This window comes from Talpa occidentalis, unplaced genomic scaffold (genome assembly GCF_014898055.3).
Source record: "Talpa occidentalis isolate TD23 unplaced genomic scaffold, MPIMG_talOcc4v2.1 talOcc4.13, whole genome shotgun sequence".
Classification (NCBI taxonomy): Eukaryota; Metazoa; Chordata; class Mammalia; order Eulipotyphla; family Talpidae; genus Talpa; species Talpa occidentalis.
The window spans coordinates 75,398,435-75,419,016 of NW_023601322.1; the positions used below are offsets into that span (position 1 = coordinate 75,398,435).

The 20,582-nt window shown below is 38.7% G+C and overlaps 1 protein-coding gene across 3 annotated transcripts in view; it reads right to left on the bottom strand.

The window, feature by feature from the left end:
* The window catches only part of CDC42SE2 (CDC42 small effector 2), a 99,677-nt gene that overhangs the window by 24,487 nt on the left and 54,608 nt on the right, over window positions 1-20,582 (bottom strand). For all 3 annotated transcript variants that reach the window (XM_037509407.2, XM_037509406.2, XM_054694447.1), the window contains one exon: window positions 4,368-4,706. In XM_037509407.2, the coding sequence (XP_037365304.1) occupies window positions 4,368-4,421 (54 nt within the window). In that variant the 5' untranslated portion in view covers window positions 4,422-4,706. The remainder of the gene's footprint in view (window positions 1-4,367; window positions 4,707-20,582) is intronic.

A 20,582-nucleotide genomic window follows, 5' to 3' on the forward strand; every position in this document is an offset into this window, starting at 1 on the left:
ATCCAGAGCCAGTGCAGGAAAATCTCAACTGTAATTGAGCAACTGCTAGAGGATTAGTACAGACAAGTTTGAGAGCTAAAAACTTCAGGGAAGCCCAGTCTTAGAGGAGCCGCCATACCTCTGAGTTTTACCTCAGGAACTCTACCATATTCTCAAAGTGAAAAACAAAAAATTCCCTTGGACTTCAGCATGGAGAGGGGAAAGACAGCCATCTTAAAGTAAGCCAGAATAATGTGTTCTTTTTTTTTTTTATTAAACTTTTTTTTTTATAGAGGCATGTGTTTTATTTATTTATTTGTTTGTTTGTTTGTTTTGCTTTGTTTATACAAGCACTGGGTACAGTCAGAAGCACGGGAGGGTGAGAGAATTCACCAGAGCCAGAGCGGGGAGCAGAGCAGGCAGAGGGACCGAGGTACACTGCTGAGGGGAGCAGCGGGCGGCAGGAGAGGTCTGCGCACCATGTGGGACCCTCCTCCGGTGGCTGGGGAGCAGCCGGGGATCGAACCGGCGCCGCAGAGGCCGCGGGCAGCTTCGCAACCCAGCGCTCAACCGCTGCGCCACCGGGGAGGCCCTAGAATAATGTGTTCTTAACAAAGATACCCTCAAAAGAAACTACTACACCAGAGGGGTTTTACCAAAAACTAACCAACTTTGGGGAAGAGAACTATCCAACCCTACTTCCCCAAGCTAGCTAGCCTTGCACGCACAGGAAGGGAAATAGATCAAACTCCAGACCCCTCTTGCTTTCATGACTCAACTAAGGAGTACAAAACAAAACAAAACAGAGAAGCACTTATGCAGGACACAGCCCAGGGCATAGGCTCACCAAAAGACTAAAACCTCTTCAAGCATGACCTGACGCTTGCCTTCCCATAACACCTTCCTACCACACCCACAAGGCTCCTGCACAACAGGGAATGCAACTGAAAGAATCAGGTCTATATTCCAAAATGAAATCCTGAGAAACCCAAAGATGGGGACAAAAACAAGGACACCAGGGGACACTGTTTCCCCTGACACCTAGAGCGACAGCAACAGTGAACTTGGCTGAGCCAGCAGTCAGATAAACACAAAATCTCACACTAATGGTCTAGCTTACCTCAGGTCCAACTCTCAGCAACAAAATACATGTAGAATTCAAGTATCCATAATCTTTTAAACTGTTAGATAGTATTATCTTTGGTAATCTATGATAAATTATAATTAAACTTAAAAGTCTGGGTAAAAACACATTCACTAAAATACACATCTATTCATTCTTTTTTTTTTTTTTTTTTTAAGATTTATTTATTTATTTATACAAGCACTGGGTACAGTCAGAAGCGCGGGAGGGTGAGAGAATGAGCCAGAGCCAGAGCAGGGAGCAGAGCAGGCAGAAGGACCAAGGTACACTGCTGAGGGGAGCAGCGGGCAGCAGGAGAGGTTTGCGCGCCATGCGGGACCCTCCTCTGGTGGCTGGGGAGCAGCCGGGGATCGAACCAGCACTGCAGAGGCTGCTGGCAGCTTCACAACCCAGCGCTCAACCGCTGCGCCACCAGAGAGGCCCTCTATTCATTCTTAAGTAAATTAGAAACTTTCCCATTAAAGTCAGGATAAACAAGGATGTCCCGCTGTCACCAACACCATTCAAAGTCGCACTTCACGTCTTAGACAATGCAGTACAAGACCAACAGCATTTTACTAAAAAGATTAAAAGATACTGTCACTATATGCAGATATTTTTAAAACATTAAGTGTTCAGTAATGTATGTGGATCAAAATTAATGCATAAGCCATTAATTTCCTGTCATTAGTAAATAGAAAATAAAATTTCACTAGAATAGTAATAAAAATCCATAAAATAGCTAGAAAACACTAACAAGAGATGTTCAAAGCTTACATAATGAAATTTTTAAGCTTTACCAAAATAATATGAAAATGTCTGTAAAATGAAGACCCATGCCTGGCTTCTCAACAGGATTACACAGGGATTACAGAGGACTTCAAAGATGTCAATTCTCACCCAGTTACACTCTATTTTTTTTTTTTAAAGATTTATTTATTTATACAAGCACTGGGTACAGTCAGAAGCGCGGCAGGGTAAGAGAATTCACCAGAGCCAGAGAGGGGAGCAGAACAGGCAGAATGACGAAAAACACTGCTGAGGGGAGCAGCAGGCGGCAGGAGAGGTCTGCGCGCCATGTGGGACCCTCGCTGGTGGCTGGGGATCGAACCGGCGCTGCAGAGGCTGCGGGCAGCTTCGCAACCCAGCGCTCAACCGCTGCGCCACCGGGGAGGCCCCCAATTACACTCTAAATTCAACATGATTCTAAACACCCACAAGATCAAAAATATTCATCATGAAATACTTCATATGAAGAAAAAATGTTCACTGAATAAATAAAATTTAAAAACTTACCTGTGTTATAAAGTACATAACAAGGATCCACCTAAGAACAATCCAGCTTAAAAAAAAGTTATCAATATAGTTGAAGGAAACTAAAAAGAGATAGTCCTTACGAGACAGCAAAATATACTTAAAAAAACTGAAGCAATTAAAACAGTATGGCTAAAAATACCCCCCACCCTCCCCAAAAACTCATCTTTTAAGACTACAGCACGACAATGGCACAGGTATAAACAAAAGTATCAAAAAAACAAACAAACAAAAAAAACCAAAAACAAAAACCTATTCAGAAATATTCAAATATATGACAGTGCAATATGTAATAAATGTATGATTTCAAATTGCTAATCAAAAGATTACCTCTTTAATAAGCTGTCCTTAGATAGCTGATGAGCATGAAAGAACAGTTAGACCCTACCGCACATCAATTGTTAAACCTCATGGATCACACAGATACAAGTAAACGACAGAATTATTAAGGAATATATAAGGAAGATGGTGGAGTCCACAGCACCAGGAATCTGCATCCCTCTTCCACCAACTGCACTGACAGAATCTAATAACTATTTCAGAACTCTGCAGTCTGTTCAATGCTCGCAAATTCCAGGGAGGTGTTGGAACGTAAACTGCAGTTATTTTCAGCCAATGTCAGGTCATACATAGCACAGTAGCAGTTACCCACTTCCAAACCCACGTGACACCCAACTGTGTTTCTGGAGCAGCTTGCACATGTGAACCAGGGTGGGCCAAAAAAAAAAGGGCCCTGTCCTCCAAGAATTTTTGCTTCTGATCACAGAGAAGCAAACAAAAAGCCTTTGTTGTAGCTCCCAGTCCCTGGCTGAAGTGACTTCCAGGGGATTTAAAAAGCGGGTGCCCTTTCTTTTCCATCCCCTTCATTTTTCTCTTTTTCCCCTACTGGGGGGCCAGACAGGAAAGGCTAGGGCATTTTATTTAAAAACAGCATATACTAGGAAAATCAGAAAGTGACTGCATGCCTGGGGAAAGGCTTGGGAAAGACCTGAGAGGACCCTACCTGCTATAATAAAAACAGCTGGGGGGAAGTTTGGAGGGGGGTGTGGGTGTGTGGGTGCGCATGCTTGCGTGTGCGTAATATAAATTCAAGCATTCATCCAGTCAGCAGACAGCCAACCAGTTAGCAATACAGCTACTTTCTCCAAGGCATAAGAGTTGATCCTGAATATACAAAGTAAATGTGGTCAGGGCTTCTAAAGAGTCAAAACAGAGAGACTTAAAACAGTTATTCACTATGCAAGCAGTTCCTCTAAAGAAGAGCCAGAGGGAATACTCATGAGGTATTAGCTAACCTAATATTCATGAGGTATTAGGAGAACATGGGGGAAGATTTTATAAAGATGGCATTTGATCTTGGCATACTAACAGATAAATAGAAAACTGGAGGTTGGAGGCCAGGTTTTTCACCAAAGTAACAATGTGTCTATAGGATAGGATGTAGACTTGGCAGTGGGGCATACACCAGAAGTGAGCCAAGAAACCACTTACTATCTGTATGATGCTGGGCAAAAAACTGGACCTATTCCAAGTGAAAAGAAGAATAATAGTCTCTTCTTCAGGGGGCTGCCATAAGAAAAATGAGACTGTAAACTGAGAAGGATGAGAGGGCAATCTGGCTGCCACAACTCCCACCCACTGATGTCCACAACCTACTTTGCTGTTTTAACATCAGGTGTTTCCCCTTCCCACTGTTCCTCCAGAAGCAGCTGGTAAAGGAGTACAACCTTCTCAGCCCTGTACAATGAATGGTCTGACACAGTTCCTGACACATTGTAGCTACCCCAAAAAACATTAGTTTCCTTTTTTTTAAAGCAAATATTCCAAATCCCACTGAACTTCTCTCTGTGACACTACTCAGAACTGCCCAGCAATTACTGAGAGGATCCCGATTCTCAGTTTAAGGACCAGTGGTGTGCTTTAATAACCACCCCACCCAATCTGTACTTACAGGCTGAGGCTGTTCCGCGATACAGCAGTTGAAACACAACCAGAATTCACTCATGCTTAAAGTCCAAGGTAGAAGTGAGCACCAACGAAGTTTTCAAATCTTGACCGATGAAGCTTCACAAACCAAGCTCTCAATGTGACCAAACGTCCAATGATGCCAGGATAATAATCTTATTACTTCTCTGTATTGGGGACTGGACACCAGGTGTCTTACACAGTCAATTTCATAAAGAAAAGGTCAGATTGCTTCCCCTCTGTTCTGATTCTAAAGATACTTGTTTCTGGACCACGAAGAAGGTATAAAAAGTGTTGACTTGACTCTGGGCCTGAAACAGGTAGTCTAGAAAAAAGAGGAAAAGTAAAAGAAAACAGGTTACCTTACTAATCCTTTTAAAAATTCTTCCCCAAAAATAAACACCGAAGAAAAAAAAATCAAGATTTTAGAAAACATATTCAGTTTGAGTGTTAGGAGTTGGAAACACAGGAGCGAAGAAAACTGACACCCCTGAAAACTGAGAACCTGGAGTGCTTATTTTCAAGCAGGGATTTTCACCCAAATCCAAAATAAGAAAGTGGAATTATCCCACAACATCGGGTAAATATGTAAAAGCTTATACCATCAAACAAACAGTATGTTTCAGTTATTTTCTCAGTCAGTCTAAGCTTCTCAACAAGAATACACGAGAAAAGGGTTAAAATCACAATATCATGACTTTACTTCGGTGGTGCTATTTAACAAGTTTTATTAAATTCCTTTTTTTTTTTTTAATGTAAAAGAACTGGGATGTAGGCCAGAGGTGTGTGCGGGTGGGGTAGGCTGAAGGGGGTTCACCAGAGACAGAGTGGGGGAGTAGAACAGGCAGACTGTCTAAAATACACTGTTGAGGGGTGCAGTGAGCAAGACAGGTCAGGTCTTCTAAGCCATATGTGGGTTAGCTTCCTGGCTGGGGATCGAACTCAGGCCACAGAGGTGATAGTATTGAGACTTAACCCCTAGGCCACCAGGGAGACCCTTGATTCAATTCTAAATCAACAATCTTCGCCAATAAAGTGTCATGGTGAAATGAACTCTCTCAACCAATTCTATAAAAGTAAATATGTCATTTTTGAAAACTGAAAAATTCTTTATGCTCCCCATTATCTAGCACACAGAGATATGGAGTTATTCTGATGTTTTAAAATGTATTGCTTGAGAATAGATGAAATGGAAGAACGAATAAGTACTCTTGAAGACACAGAAATAAAAAGAACCAAAACAGAAAAGGAAACAGAAGTATTAAGGAAAAAGACTGAAGAAAGACTTCAGGAACTATCTGACTCCATGAGGAAAGGAAATATAAGAGTTACAGGAATCCCAGAAGGAGAGGAGAGAGATGTAGGAACAGAGAAAATATTCAAGGAAATAATTGAAGAGAACTTCCCAAACGTGAAGGAGCTGAAAATCGATATACAAGAAGCAAGAAGAACACCAAACTTCCATGACGAAAGGAAAAATACAGCAAGACACATAATAGTAAAACTCCCAAGAATCCAGGACAAGGAAAAAATAATGAAGCTGACAAGAGGGAAGAAACAGATAACATTCAAAGGGAAACCAATCAGACTGACATCAGACTTCCCCGAAGAAACACTGCAGGCAAGGAGAGAGTGGAGGGACATAGTCAAGGGACTCCAAGAAAACAGATGCCAACCAAGAATACTCTATCCCGCAAAGCTCTCCTTCCTCTATGAAGAAAGAATAAGGACCTTCCCAGACAAACAGAAACTCTGGAATTTCATTACGATTAAACCCCCACTCCAAAAAATAGTATAAGGAGTCCTAAAGCCAGAACCTCAGAGGGACAAATAACAACAAAAGAAGGCCCCCCAAAAAGTTATTAAAATAAATAAAATAAATAAATAAAATCAAAGGAGAGACAAACACAATGGCAAATACAGATGCTAACATATCAATATTAACTCTAAATGTAAATGGATTAAAATCCTCAATAAAAAGACACAGAGTCACAGGCTGGATTAAGAAACAAAACCCAACCTTTTGCTGTCTCCAGGAAAAACATTTAGCTACAAAAGAAAACAAAAGACTCAAAGTTAAAGGAGGAAAAACAATCCTACAAGCAAATGGACCAAAAAAGAAAGCAGGAACAGCTATACTTACATCAGATAAAACAGATTTCTAACTCAAAAAGGTAAAAAGAGACCCCAACGGTCACTACATTATGATCAAGGGGACAATACTTCAAGAAGAAATAACACTCATTAACATATATTCACCAAACGAAGGAGCACCAAAATATATCAGACAACTATCTTCATTCTTTGAAAACAGACATCAGAGAAAACACATACGTAGTGGGAGACTTCAACACACCACTATCAACAATGGATAGATCAACGAGACAAAAAACAAGTAAAGACACTAAAGCTCTAAATAAGGATCTAGAGCGCTTGGGCTTAACAGACATCTATAGAACACTAAACCCCCCAAAATCTGAGTACACATTTTTCTCAAGCACACACGGATCATTCTCCAGGATCAATCACATACTGTGACCCAAGACAAACATCAAAAGATACACCAAGATTGAAATCATACCAACCATCTTTTCTGACCATGAAGGCATCAAACTAGAAATAAACCATAAAAAGAAGGCAAGGAAATCTCCTACCTCATGGAGATTGAAAACCACACTACTGGAAGACCACTGGACTAATGAGGAGATCAAAGAAGAAATTAAAAAATTCTTTGAATTGAATGACAAGGAGGACACCAATTTCCTAAATGTATGGGATGCAGCAAAAGCAGTAGTAAGAGGAAAATATATAGCAATAGAGGCTCACATCAAGAAACAAGAAAGAGGGCCTCCCTGGTGGTGCAGCGGTTGAGCGCTGGGTTGCAAAGCTGCCGGCAGCCTCTTCGGCGCCGGTTCGATCCCCGGCTGCTCCCTGGCCACCGGGTGAGGGTCCCACATGGCGCGCAGACCTCTCCTGCCGCCCACTGCTCCCCTCAGCAGTGTACTTCGGTCCTTCTGCCTGTTCTGCTCCCCGCTCTGGCTCTGGTGAATTCTCTCATCCTCCCCCGCTTTGGACTGTACCCAGTGCTTGTATAAACAAATAAATAAATCTTTAAAAAAAAAAAAAAGAAAAAAGAAAAGAAACAAGAAAGAACTCAAAGAAACAACCTAATCTTGAAGCTCAAAGATCTAGAAAAAGAACAACCAAAAAACCCCAAAACCAGTAGAAAAAAAGAAATAATAAAAACCAAAGCAGAAATAAATGAAATTGAAACTAAAAAAACAATCCAAAAGATCAATGAAACCAAGAACTGGTTCTTCGAAAAAATAAATAAAATAGACAAATCCCTAGCCAGGCTCACAAAGGAAAAAAGGGAGAAAGCACAAATAAACAGGATCATAAATGAAAGAGGAGAAATTACAACGGACACAGCAGAAATCAAAAGAATAATCAGAAACTACTATGAACAGTTATATGGAAACAAGTTCAACAATCTAGAGGAGATGGACAAATTCCTACAACTCTACAATCACCCAAAGCTAGATAAAGAAGAAATAGAACACCTAAACAGACCAATTACAAGCAGCAAAATTTAAATGGCAATCAAAAACCTCTCCAAAAACAAAAGCCCAGGACCTGATGGATTTACAAATGAATTCTACCAAACATTCAGAAATGAATTAGTGCCTATCCTTCACAAACTCTTCCAAAAAATTGAGAAGGAAGGGATAATACCAAACACGTTCTATGAAGCCAACATTACACTAATACCAAAACCGAACAAGGACAACACAGAAAAAGAAAACTACAGGCCAATCTCCCTAAAGAACACTGATGCAAAAATCCTCAATAAAATTTTAGCTATCAGAATCCAACAATGTATCCATAAGATAACTCACCACGACCAAGCAGGATTCATTCCAGGGACACAAGGATGGTTCAACATCTGAAAATCAATCAACGTCATCCAACACATCAACAAAAAGAAATATAAAAACCATATGATAATATCAATAGATGCTGAGAAAGCTTTCAACAAAGTGCAACACCTATTCATGATAAAAGCCCTTGAAATTCTTGGGATACAAGGAACATACCTCAACATCATAAAGGCCATATATGACAAGCCAACAGCCAGCATCATTCTCAATGGCGAAAAGTTAAAAGCATTTCCATTAAGATCTGGAACAAGACAAGGATGTCCACTCTCACCACTGCTTTTCAATATAATACTGGAAGTCCTAGCCAGAGCAATAAGACAAGACAAAGACATACTAGGAATCCAAATAGGAAAAGAAGAAGTCAAACTATCACTATTTGCAGATGATATGATAACATACACAGAGAACCCCAAAAACTCCTCAGAAAAACTAATTCAAGTAATCAATCAGTTCAGTAAAGTGGCAGGATACAAAATCAACATGCAAAAATCAGTAGCCTTCCTATACACAAACAATAAATCTGAAGAAGAAATCAAAAAAAAAAAACATCCCTTTTATTATCGAAACAAAAAAATCAAATACTTGGGAATAAATCTAACAAAAGAGGTAAAGGACCTACACAAAGAAAACTATAAAACATTGTTAAAGAAATAGAAGAAGGGCCTCCCCGGTGGTGCAGCGAATGAGCGCTGGGTTGCGAATCTGCCCGCAGCAACTGCAGCGCTGGTTCGATCCCCAGCTGCTCCCTGGCCACCGGAGGAGGGTCCCACATGGCGCACAGACCTCTCCTGCCGCCCGCTGCTCCCCTCAGCAGTATACTTCCGTCCGTCTGCCTGCTCTGCTCCCTGCTCTGGTGAATTCTCTCACCCTCCCGCACTTCTGACTGTACCCAGTGCTTGTATAAATAAATAAATAATCTTAAAAAGAAAAAAAAAAAAAAAAAGAAATAGAAGACACAAAGAAATGGAAAGACATCCCCTGCTCATGGATTGGAAGAATAAACATTATTAAAATGGCCATCCTACCAAAAGCAATATACAGATTCAATGCTATTCCCGTAAAAATTTCAATGTCATTCTTCAAAGAAATAGAACAATTATTGATAAAATTCTTATGGAATCACCAAAAACCCCGAATAGCCAAAGCTCTCCTGAAAAAAAAAAAAAAAAAAAAAAAAGAAGGGAATGGAGGCATCACATTCCCAGACTTCAAACTATACTACAAAGCCATAATCATCAAAACCGCATGGTATTGGAAAGAGAACAGACACACAGACCAATGGAATCGAATAGAAAATACAGAAATAAACCCACAGATTTATGGTCAACTAATCTTTCACAAAGGAGCAAAGACTATGCATTGGAGCAAAGAAAGTTTGTTCAATAAATGGTGCTGGGAAAACTGGGTCGCTACATGCAAAAGAATGAAGCTTGACTACTACCTCACACCATGCACAAAAACCAACTCAAAATGGATTAAAGAATTAGACATAAGACCAGAAACCATAAAATACATAGAAGGAAATGTAGACAAAACACATGATATGCACATCAAAGAATCTTTACAGACACATCACCCAAAGCAGTGATAGTGAAGGCAAAGATAAACAGCTGGGACTACATCAAATAAAGAGCTTCTGCACAGCAAAAGAGACAATAACCAAAACAAAGAGAAACCCCACCGACTGGGAGAACATTTTTGCACCCAACACTAATGATAAAGGACTGGTCACAAAAATCTACAAAGAGCTGATGAGACTCAACAACAACAAAGAAAATAATCCAGTCAAAAAATGGGCAGAAGAACTAAAAAGAAACTTCTCTGAAGAGGAAATGCAAATGGCCAACAGCCATATGAAAAAATGTTCAACATCACTTGTAATCAGGGAAATGAAAATCAAAACTACAATGAGATACCATCTTACACCCGTGAGAATGGCACTTATTAAAAAAACGAGCAACAACAAATGTTGGTGAGGGTGTGGAGAAAAAGGAACTCTCCTGCACTGCTGGTGGGAGTGCAAACTGGTCCAACCACTATGGAGAGCTGTGTGGAGATTTCTGGACCTACCAAACATCAAGCTTCCATAGGATCCAGCAATTCCACTCCTAGGTATTTACCCAAAGGACACAGAAACATCAATTCCAAAGAACACCTGCACCCCTATGTTTATAGCAGCACTATTTACAATAGCTAAGCTTTGGAAACAACCCAAATGCCCAAAAATAGATGACTGGATCAAGAAGATGTGGTCCATATACACCATGGAATATTACTCAGCATTCAAAAAAGATAAACACATGCAATTTGCAGCAACATGGATGGCGCTGGAAGGGATCATGCTCAGCGAAATAAGCCAGAAAGAAAAAGAAAAATACCAGATGGTCTCACTCATAGCAGGAATCTAGAAAAACTAAATAAGGGACCAGGAAAAAGAATAACTATAAGAAAGAAAATATCAAAATCAACAAACAACTATGAACCAGAGGCACTCCATGGGGGGTGGGGAGCGGGGAAAGGAGGGATTGGGGTCAAAATAAGGGGGTTGTAATTGTATGGGGAATATAAAAATAAAATTTAAAAAAAGGAAACTAAATCACCTAAATCACTGAATATATTTACAGTTTTGTGGAAAAAAAATAAATAAAATTCACAATAGAAAAAAAAAGTATAATGTATTTCTGTTCTTCCTGTTTACATATCAAAGGACAATGACTACAGAGCATAGATTTAAGAAGAAACATGAAAATTGGATCAAAATTATGCTAGTGGGATTTTTTGTTCTTTGCCTAAAATAGTGATTTTTTTTATCTTTATTACTTCTTAATCTTTTTTTTTTCAAATTACATGAAACTCTTTTCTAATCTGAAGAAAAATATAACTCCTATTACATGTGTTTGAATCTGTAATTTTATGTATCTCTTCATCTAACCTGTGCTTTTATAATCCTTGGACTTTGCCTTGAGCAATTTTATAAAATAAAAGAGAATCTTTAAAAATTAAAAAAATAAATAAAATGTATTGCTTGAATTATTCCAACATATTGTTTCATCTGCATATAAAGTTTCTTATGTATAAATTACCTTTGCTGGAAATCACCTTTAATTAATTAATTCTACAAAGGGAATGTTACATTTTTCCTTTTAACTATTACTTCTGCTAAAAGTTCAGAAAATATGGCTATTTTATATCCATAATACTTTATCACATCCTAATTTAATCATTTCAAATTATTTCCCATTTAAAGTTATTTTTTTGAGATAACACTGGTTCATAATATTATGTCTGCTTTAAGTATAGCAAATCATAAAATACACGTTTTTTCTAGTCTCACATACTACTTTAAAAATGACACAGTATTTCTTTTTTCTTAGTGTGGAGTTGAATTGAAAGTACAAAATAATTTGTGCTTCTACTTTTGGAGAAAAGACAAAGTATATGCAGATTTACTTACGTATTTTGACCTAGATAGCATATCTGCTGAAATTATTTTCAAACTAAGGGGATAGTTGCAACTCCCTGGGTTGCTGTTACCTAAATATATAAATGCCAGTATCTCTAAATTTGCTGTGGAGTGTCAGACCAATACATTTTCTACCCTGTTGCTTTTCAAAACAAACTTCCTTTTCAGAATTTTTTTTCCAAAGTGTGTATCTTAAAACATTTATTTAGAAACACATTTAGAGAAGCATTATATTCTTCAAAAAAATCTCAACCCTACCACTAATAAATATATTTACTTTCACTTCTTGAGCTGAAAGTTGCTTAAAACATGTCCACTTTGAAAACCTTACACTTTTTTTAAGATAACAAAAGGAGCGTCCCTTTGCAACATTAACATCTAAACTTGGCTTAAAGCACAGCTCAGCACATTCCACACATAAATAAGGAGTCAAACTGATCCATAGCACCAGTTTTCACAAACTTATAGATCCGTAAGACAAATGATTTTAGAAAAGCTCAAAGTGAATTATCAAATATCACGTAGTGACTAGCAGAGCCTCCTTGAGTTAAAAGCACTCTCGATTTTGAGAGTTTAGCATGAGTATAAAAGTGTACTAGTATTTTGTGGTCCAGTCTAACCATCACTAGTTTCCTCTCCTTCTCATTTCGCACACCAAGATCAAATGCTACAGGTATTAGCTTTAATATCTGTATGAACAGTTTTGCTGCTGACAATTTAAAGAACTTATATTCAAATCTGACATACAATTTAATGGCATTGCCTTTTACGTCAATACCCAAAGAAATAAAGTCTGGATTTGAAATACAGGGTAACAAGGCATATCTGAAAATACCTTAACTCAAGTTGAGGTACTACACATGCTTAGCTTTTGTGAAAGTTGAGAATTAAGACTTTGAAAGAAAGGTTTGTTAGTATGTTACTGACTTCGAGAAATGTTAGTTTGGGAAGTGACAATTTCCATGACTACAGGTCTGAAATGAGGACTAAATTAGATGGTGAATTTTATTTTTATATTCCCCATACAATTGCAACCCCCTTATTTTGATCCCAATAAAAAAATTTTTAAAAAAATCTTTACCAACATCTACACCATTGCATTACAAAAATAAATAAGTAAATAAATTAGATGATATATAGGAAGGCACACTGCATGCACTATAAAAATTTCTCCTGATACAAGATGTTCTTGTTATCAGAATTAAAATAACAAATAGCAGAATGAAGTAGTAAGAACAGATAATCTGTAATCGCTAGGCTACACTTAGAGCAAACCACCTAAAAGTTTATCAAGAAATAAGATGAAAAAACATTAAACGTACAGAATAGTATACACAAAATGAAAAGGAATGATAGCTTTATCCAACAATGTGGAGATTTCTCACTGACAGAGTGGGCAAAGGTGGCACAAAATAGTATCTACGGAATGATTTTATTTACATAAATTTCAAGAATTACTATTTTATTTAGAGATACACATATAGATCTAAAAGTAAAACAAGGGGCCTCCCCGGTGGCACAGCGGTTGAGCGCTGGGTTGCGAAGCTGCCCGCAGCCTCTGCGACGCCGGTTCGATCCCCCGCTGCTCCCTGGCCACCGGAGGAGGGTCCCACATGGTGCGCAGACCTGCCGCCCGCTGCTCCCCTCAGCAGTGTACTTCGGTCCTTCTGCCTGTTCTGCTCCCCGCTCTGGCTCTGGTGAATTCTCTCACCCTCCCGCGCTTCTGACTGTACCCAGTGCATGTATAAACAAAACAAACAAACAAACAAATAAATTAAACATGCCTCTATTAAAAAAAATAAAAGTAAAACAAGGAAATTATTAAAATAATAAGAGCGGGTTCCTCTAGTGTTGAGGGCAGGAATGAGAACAGGAATAGACACAAAAGGGGGCTCTTGAAATGCTGACAATAATCCACCTCCTTCCACCGAGTGGTAAGTTGTATAGGTATTCGGTTTGTAATTGATTACAAAGTCTATGTAATTTTCTATTTATTTCTAAATGATCACTATTTAAGTAAAACACAAGTAAAGGAAGTAAACACTAACAATCTCTAGTTCATCACAGTAGAGTGATAAAGATCGGGGACAGAAATGTAGAGTACAGAATCCAGTAAAATAAACACCTTTGCGAGTCTCTCAAGGACTTGGTAAAACTGCTGAGGTGGGCTCGCCGCTCTACCATGCCCGGCTCTGCTCCCCACACACCGTCCCCTGCCCACCACGACCACCAACCATTCGGCAGCTGGTAGGAAGCTGGCAATGATGAGCAGCAATGGCTTTGAAAAACACATGAAAGCTCTAGAGTGGGAAATGGCTCTGGAAAAGAAAAAAATGGGTGCAGTGGCCAAACCAAATTGTGTTATCACGTCTGATGGCAATCACCTCACCATAAACAGACCATTTTCAAAATGCAGTTTTTCCATAATCTTGGAGAGAAGTTTGAAGAAAAACTCAGACTGTCTGCAACTTTACGAAGGGCTAATTCGTTCAACACCAGTAATGTGATGGGAAAGAAAGCATGGTTACAAGAAAACTGGAGGGTGGGGAATTAGTAGTAGAACAGTCACAAATATTATCTCCTGTAATCAGGTCTATGAAAAAGTAGAATAAACATTCCATCATCATTTTGGACAGGAATTAGTTTTGAGGGTGAACAAGCTCAGTTCAAAGAGCAAATTTTTAAAAATTATTACTGTACTCAGTTATCTTTATCATAAATATTTTATATGCAACTATTTTGTTAGTGTCATCCCTTGGGTTAGTACATAAATGTGTTTGTGCTATAAACAACAACAAAACTACTGAGGGAGGTGAGGGAGATTTTAAGTTCTATCAGATGCCAGAGGTTTCTGCCAGAAATGTAAAAATTACTTATCAATGATCAAGTCTGAGTTATCAATAAAGCTTATTCACAGTTGCACCAGCACTAAATCTGTCCCAATCTAGTTTAAGTAGGCTGTATTTACTTGCAGTAAAATATCCTTTTCAAAAAAGCAAGGGCTTTCCTGGTCACCTAGGGGTTAAGTTTCAGCATTATTACCACAAAGGCCTGAGGTCAATCCCTAGCCAGGGAGCTAACCCACAAAAGGTGCAGCAAACCTCTCCTGTCTCACCCACTGCTCCCCTTAGCAGTGTATTTCAGTCAGTCTGCCTGTTCTCCTCACTCTGTCTCTGGTGAATCCTCTCACCCCCTGAACCTCTGGCCTATACCCCAATTCTAAACTTACCAAAACAAAGTATCAAAAAAAAATTAACCCTTTTTTAATTGAAGGAACATTTGTTGACATCATTTGTGGCCTTGTTACCACACCATACCTCAGACTATATGCTACCACAGATCTACTTTTCCGTGGCCAGTAAGTTCAAGTAAATCCTTGTTCCCTCAACTCAGTTATAATAAACAGAGAGGAGTATGCGCAACCATTAAAAGGGTGAAATCTTAATCGTATATTTGAAATGACCAATTAAGGTCAGTCTTTCCTATAGCTCCATGTAAATATAATCACACTGTATGTATCTTTTTAAAAAAATATTATTTATTCATGCATACAAGAGCTGGGCTGTAGGCCAGAAGTGTGAGGAGTGAGAGGATTCACCAGAGACAGTGTGGGGAGCAGAACAGGTAGACTGACTGAAAATACACTACTGAGGGGAGTAGCCAGTGAGACAGGAGTGCAGTGCCTTGTGGGTCAGCAACCTGGCTGCTCCAGGGATTGAACTCATGCTGCAATGGCTACTGACAGCTTCATAGCGCTGCGACTTAACCCCTTGCGCCACCAGGGAGGCCTATACCATATGTACTTTTAAAAAAATGTTTGGGGGCCTCCTTGGTGGAGCAAGGGGTCAAGTTGCAGCACTATGAAGCTATCCACAGCCACTGCAGCATGGCACAAGTTTGATCCCTGGCCAACCAGGTTGCTGACCCATCTGGCGCAGCAGACCTCTCCTGTCTTGTCCGCTGCACAACAGTGTAGTTCAGTCAATCCGCCTGTTCTGTTCCCCACTCTGTCTCTGCTGAATCCTCTCACCCCACCCCTGCACCTCTGGCTGTACCCCAGTGCTTGTATGCATAAATAAATCTTAAAAAAATAAAAGTAACAATGTTGGCTCCTTTGATTCATCTTGTTTTTGAGATTTATTCATACTGCCCCTTAATTCTTTTTTTGTTAGCAGATTTCCATATTATGGATATAGTACAATATATTTAACCATTCAGCTATTGATGGGTACTACTGTTTTGCAGCTTTTTGATATTACAAATAAAGCTGCTATGAGCTTGTGTACTAGTGTCTGTGTAGACCAAAGTTTTAATTTCTCCTAAGTAAATACTTTAGGAAAGAATTGTGTAATTTTATAAGTATACTCTGATCACTTTCAGAAAACTACTTAACCATTTCTCTGAATCAGTGTATCATTCTGCATTTTTTTTGAAAGTTCGGTATCCCTTAAAAACCACCATCTGGGGTATATTCAGCAGCTCCAGAATTTGCCTCACATCCTCCTTTGCATTCTCTGTGGCCTGCTTGTTGTGGTGCCTGATGCCCAAGGTGGGGAAGACCCAGGTACTGGTTGGGGGCACCACCATAAGTTTTCCAAATTATTCTTTTTTTTTTTTTTTTAAAGATTTATTTATTCATACAAGAGCTGGGGTACAGGCCAGAGGTATGGGGGGTGAGAGGATTCACCAGAGACTTAGCAGGGAACAGAACAGGCAGATCACCAAAGTACACTGCTGAGGGGAGCAGCAGGTGAGTCAAGAGAGGTCTGCTGCGCCATGTGGGTTGCTCCCTGGATGGCTGGTGATCGAACTCGTGTTGCAGTGGCTGCGGGCTTGCTTCAGAGATTGCATCTTAACCCCTTGTGCTACCAGGGAGGCCCCTATTCTTCTTTATTAATGTGGACTTTGATTATCTGGGTCCTATGCATTTCCAAACATAGTGTAGAGAAAGCAGGAAACATCACCTCATTTGCATAGAACACCAAACACTGGGTGGCCACTGCACAGACCAGAATTGAAATTGCTAGCTTTTGTGCCTCCCTATATTTTCTGTGCAACCATCTAATAAACCCACTAGTGCTGCGATTGAGAAATTCAAAAGTCGGAATTGAAGGAGAGAAATGCAAGTGAAAGATCCACTACCTTCAAAAGAAAACAACTGAGGAGCAAGTGCATGGATGACAATGAGGAGTGAGTTACCAACATACACTTTCATTCCACCAGCAACATCTTCTTATTCTTTTAGCCACTTAACTTTGTTAGATACTAAGAAGTTGGATCAAGTTTAAATGTTTAGGCTGCCCTTTTACACACAAAAGCATCGAGAACTACCAACAAGGAAGGCCTTGCTGACACTTCCCATCTGCCTCTGGCTGACAGGGAAGGAAAAGAAGTTGCAAGTTGGTGAAGAAAGAAACTGGGTGGAACAGCAGTGAAATTTAGAGTGAAAAGCAAGTTGGCCCAAGGTGTCCTGAGGGCTGTAAAATGCAATTTAATCACAGCATCCTTATCTCTCGTTCCCTTTTTCTTTCTGCCTTTTCCATCTCTTAATCCACTCTCTTTTAAACCTGTTATGAGCTGCCTAGAATAAAAAATGATTATGTAACATACAATAGTTTCTCAATGTTATTACCCAACAGTTACCTGTAATACCACTGTGAACTTTTCTCCTGAGTTAGGTAGACATTTATATCCATCTGCTAATGAGCATCTCCGTGGTCTCCTAGTTAACACGGAACTCCCTGTCTTTCCCCCCGTATCTGTTTCTGGGTTGCCCTTCTTGAGGGATGACACATCCATACATTATTTACTAAGCAAGGCACATTTAAATTCTATCCTATGACCTGCAGTTCCTCTAATAAAACAATAATGTAAAATGTCCTTAAGCATTTAAATAAATCTTTACTGCTATTCAAAATAATGCAGAAGCTCGTTGGTTTTTTAAAAAAATATATCAATACATAATAAGCTATTAAAAATGGCCTAGACCACTCCAGCTGCTAGAAGTCATTTTAAACTTAATGAGCTTTTCATCTTGTATTTATAGACACAAATAAGATGCCCGTGGCTATTTCCTAAATTATCAATTTTTAGATAACATAAACTGTCTTCCTAATAAAGTTTTTTTGCATCACTTCAACCTTCAAACTCCCTTTCACTATCATCCATCATTGCTAGGTATTTTTGGTTAATATTCAATCTTTATGTCATATAATTGCCACTGTTAAATCAAGTAATGTATTAGAATTAGCTATCCTTTCTTGAATAATCTTTTGTTTTCTCTGAAGTCAGTAACTGCTGACTATTTGTTTAGTTTTTCTGTATACCTATGAGAATTGTAAAACACTATAATTACATGTGTAAAAGACTTGTAATTTCCAAATACCTGAACAAACATGTAGATACAAAATTTCTTTGTTGGTTTTTTTCCCCTCAGAACTACTAGCCTCTCACTTCAGCCTTAAGGAGCTACTCTCTAGGTGTTCCCCAAATTCCTTCCTGGGCTGACACTGTAAGAATGTATCCTCTTCTTTCACCTTCCTCAGTTTACTTAGTAAACTCACATATTTCAGTAGCTTCCAAAGAAAGGGCATAAGGAAGGAAGGTGGTTTTTTTTTTTAATTTTTTAAAAATTTTTTTAAGATTTTATTTTATTTTATTTATACAAGCACTGGGTACAGTCAGAAGCACGGAAGGGTGAGAGAATTCACCAGAGCGGTGAACAGAACAGGCAGACTGACAAAGTACACTGCTGAGGGGAGCAGTGGGCGGCAGGAGAAGTCTGTGCGCCATGTGGGACCCTCGCCCTGTGGCCGGGGATTGAACTGGCGCTGCAGAGGCTGCGGACAGCTTTGCAGCCCAGCGCTCAACCGCTGCGCCACCAGGGGAGGCCCAGGAAGGAAGGCTTTTAATTCCTTGCTTTTGACATCTGATCATGCCTTTGGTTACTAAAGAATACCAAGCAAAAGATCTTTCCCTAAGGATCTTAAGGGGCTTGTTTCACTCTCTACCTTCAACTAGTTGCTGAGAAGTCTGGTGACATTCTTATTTCCTTTCCATTGTAGACTACGTAATTCTCCCTTCTCTGGAAGGTCTGAAGATTTTCTCTTTCCACCTGGATTGCTCAAACTTCAGAAATATAAATTTGTTTGCACCTTTTCCATTCATTGTGCTGCAGACTGGATGAACTCTTTAAAACTGGAGATTAGTGTCCTTTATTCAGAGAAGTATTAGACCTACAGCATAGGGCTGTCTTGAGACTTAACTACTAACGGTTGGCACACAGTGATGATGATGGTTATTACCAATATGCTCACCATTGGTTCTTGCTGTCAAGATGTTCTTCAAAGGTTCAACTTCCTTTTTCATACTTTTTTGATTTTCAGAGTTTTTTCAATAGTACACGCCCTTTAATAGTTATCTCTAAGTGGGAAGCTTCTCAGTAGTTTCTTTGAAATTATGGTATTTTCATTTATATTTGAACTAATTTTTTACAGAAGAATTGCTAAAACAAAAAAATTTTCATGTATCAACTATGAACATAATATCCGTATTTTACCTAATTCTTGTGTGGCAATTTAGTTAAGCACTGAATTTCTGGTTGATAGCTATATTTCTTCAGTCCTTTAGAGATGTTATTCTCACCTGGATTATTGATGAGAAGTCAATTGTTAATCTAACTTGTGGTCCTTTGAACATAAACTTGTTTTTTCTCTATAGATGCTTTGAAGATTACCTTTGCATTTAGCTTTAATTTCACAGAAATCTGGTTTAGATTTATTTCTATTTATTTAGGATATTTTTGTTTGAGTCTACTCAGCTATTTATCTTTTGCCATTAATTTCCCCACCAACTACTGAGACAGATTTCAATAATCACAACCTTTATCTTAATAAATCCTCCTTGGTTCTTTTACAAATTCACCTACTTCAACTTCTGATCTTTTATTTAGACATTTAAAGGAGCCATAACAGTGTTTTTCAGATTACTCTGTTAAATTTCTAGTCTTCTAACTAGCTGCCTGCTAACTCTCCTTCATGTTGAACTGTTTTCTTGGAATTACCTTATTATGAATTCATTTTTATTACAGGGTTATTTTTCTCCTGCATTTGCTACTGCTTAAATACCTACAATGTGAAGTTCAATTCAGGTATAAGTTTCAGTTCACTTGCTTGGCCTGGGATTCTTATACCACATGGACAGAACACATCATATCATATGAACATGTAGGTGCATGTTTGCAAAGCCAGTATGGGATAGTGGTTTAAAACAGACTATGAACACAGACAAAGTCTGAATACTGGAATCCTCTATTCATTATTTGTATGATTCTGGAAAGGTCACAACCTCTTTTAGTCTCAAGAGTTTGTGGTTCTATTAATGGAGATTTTGGTAAAGCTTTATGTTAGGATTAAATAAGAAAATTGAAATTGTCTAAAATAGAGACTGGCAAATAGTAATAAGCTAAAATAAATAAATGTGCCATTGTTACTACATTTCTATCATCATCATCACTGTATCTTTTTTTTGCTTGTTTTCCTGTAACCCAGCAGAAACCTAAGCCAAAATAAGGTCTCTTAATGTTTACCTAAGCAGGTGGACAAAAATTTTCCTAGTCAAGTCTCCCGAACTAGAGTAGCACACACAAAAAATGCATAAGCCTGTTTCTTACTATATTTAAAAGGGAAAGTAAAGGCAGGGTCAACAAGATACAGCAAAAACAAAACAAAAAACAACAACCTTATTTAAATTACATTAATTCATTTGACCGTAATTTGACCGCACATTTTCCTCAAAA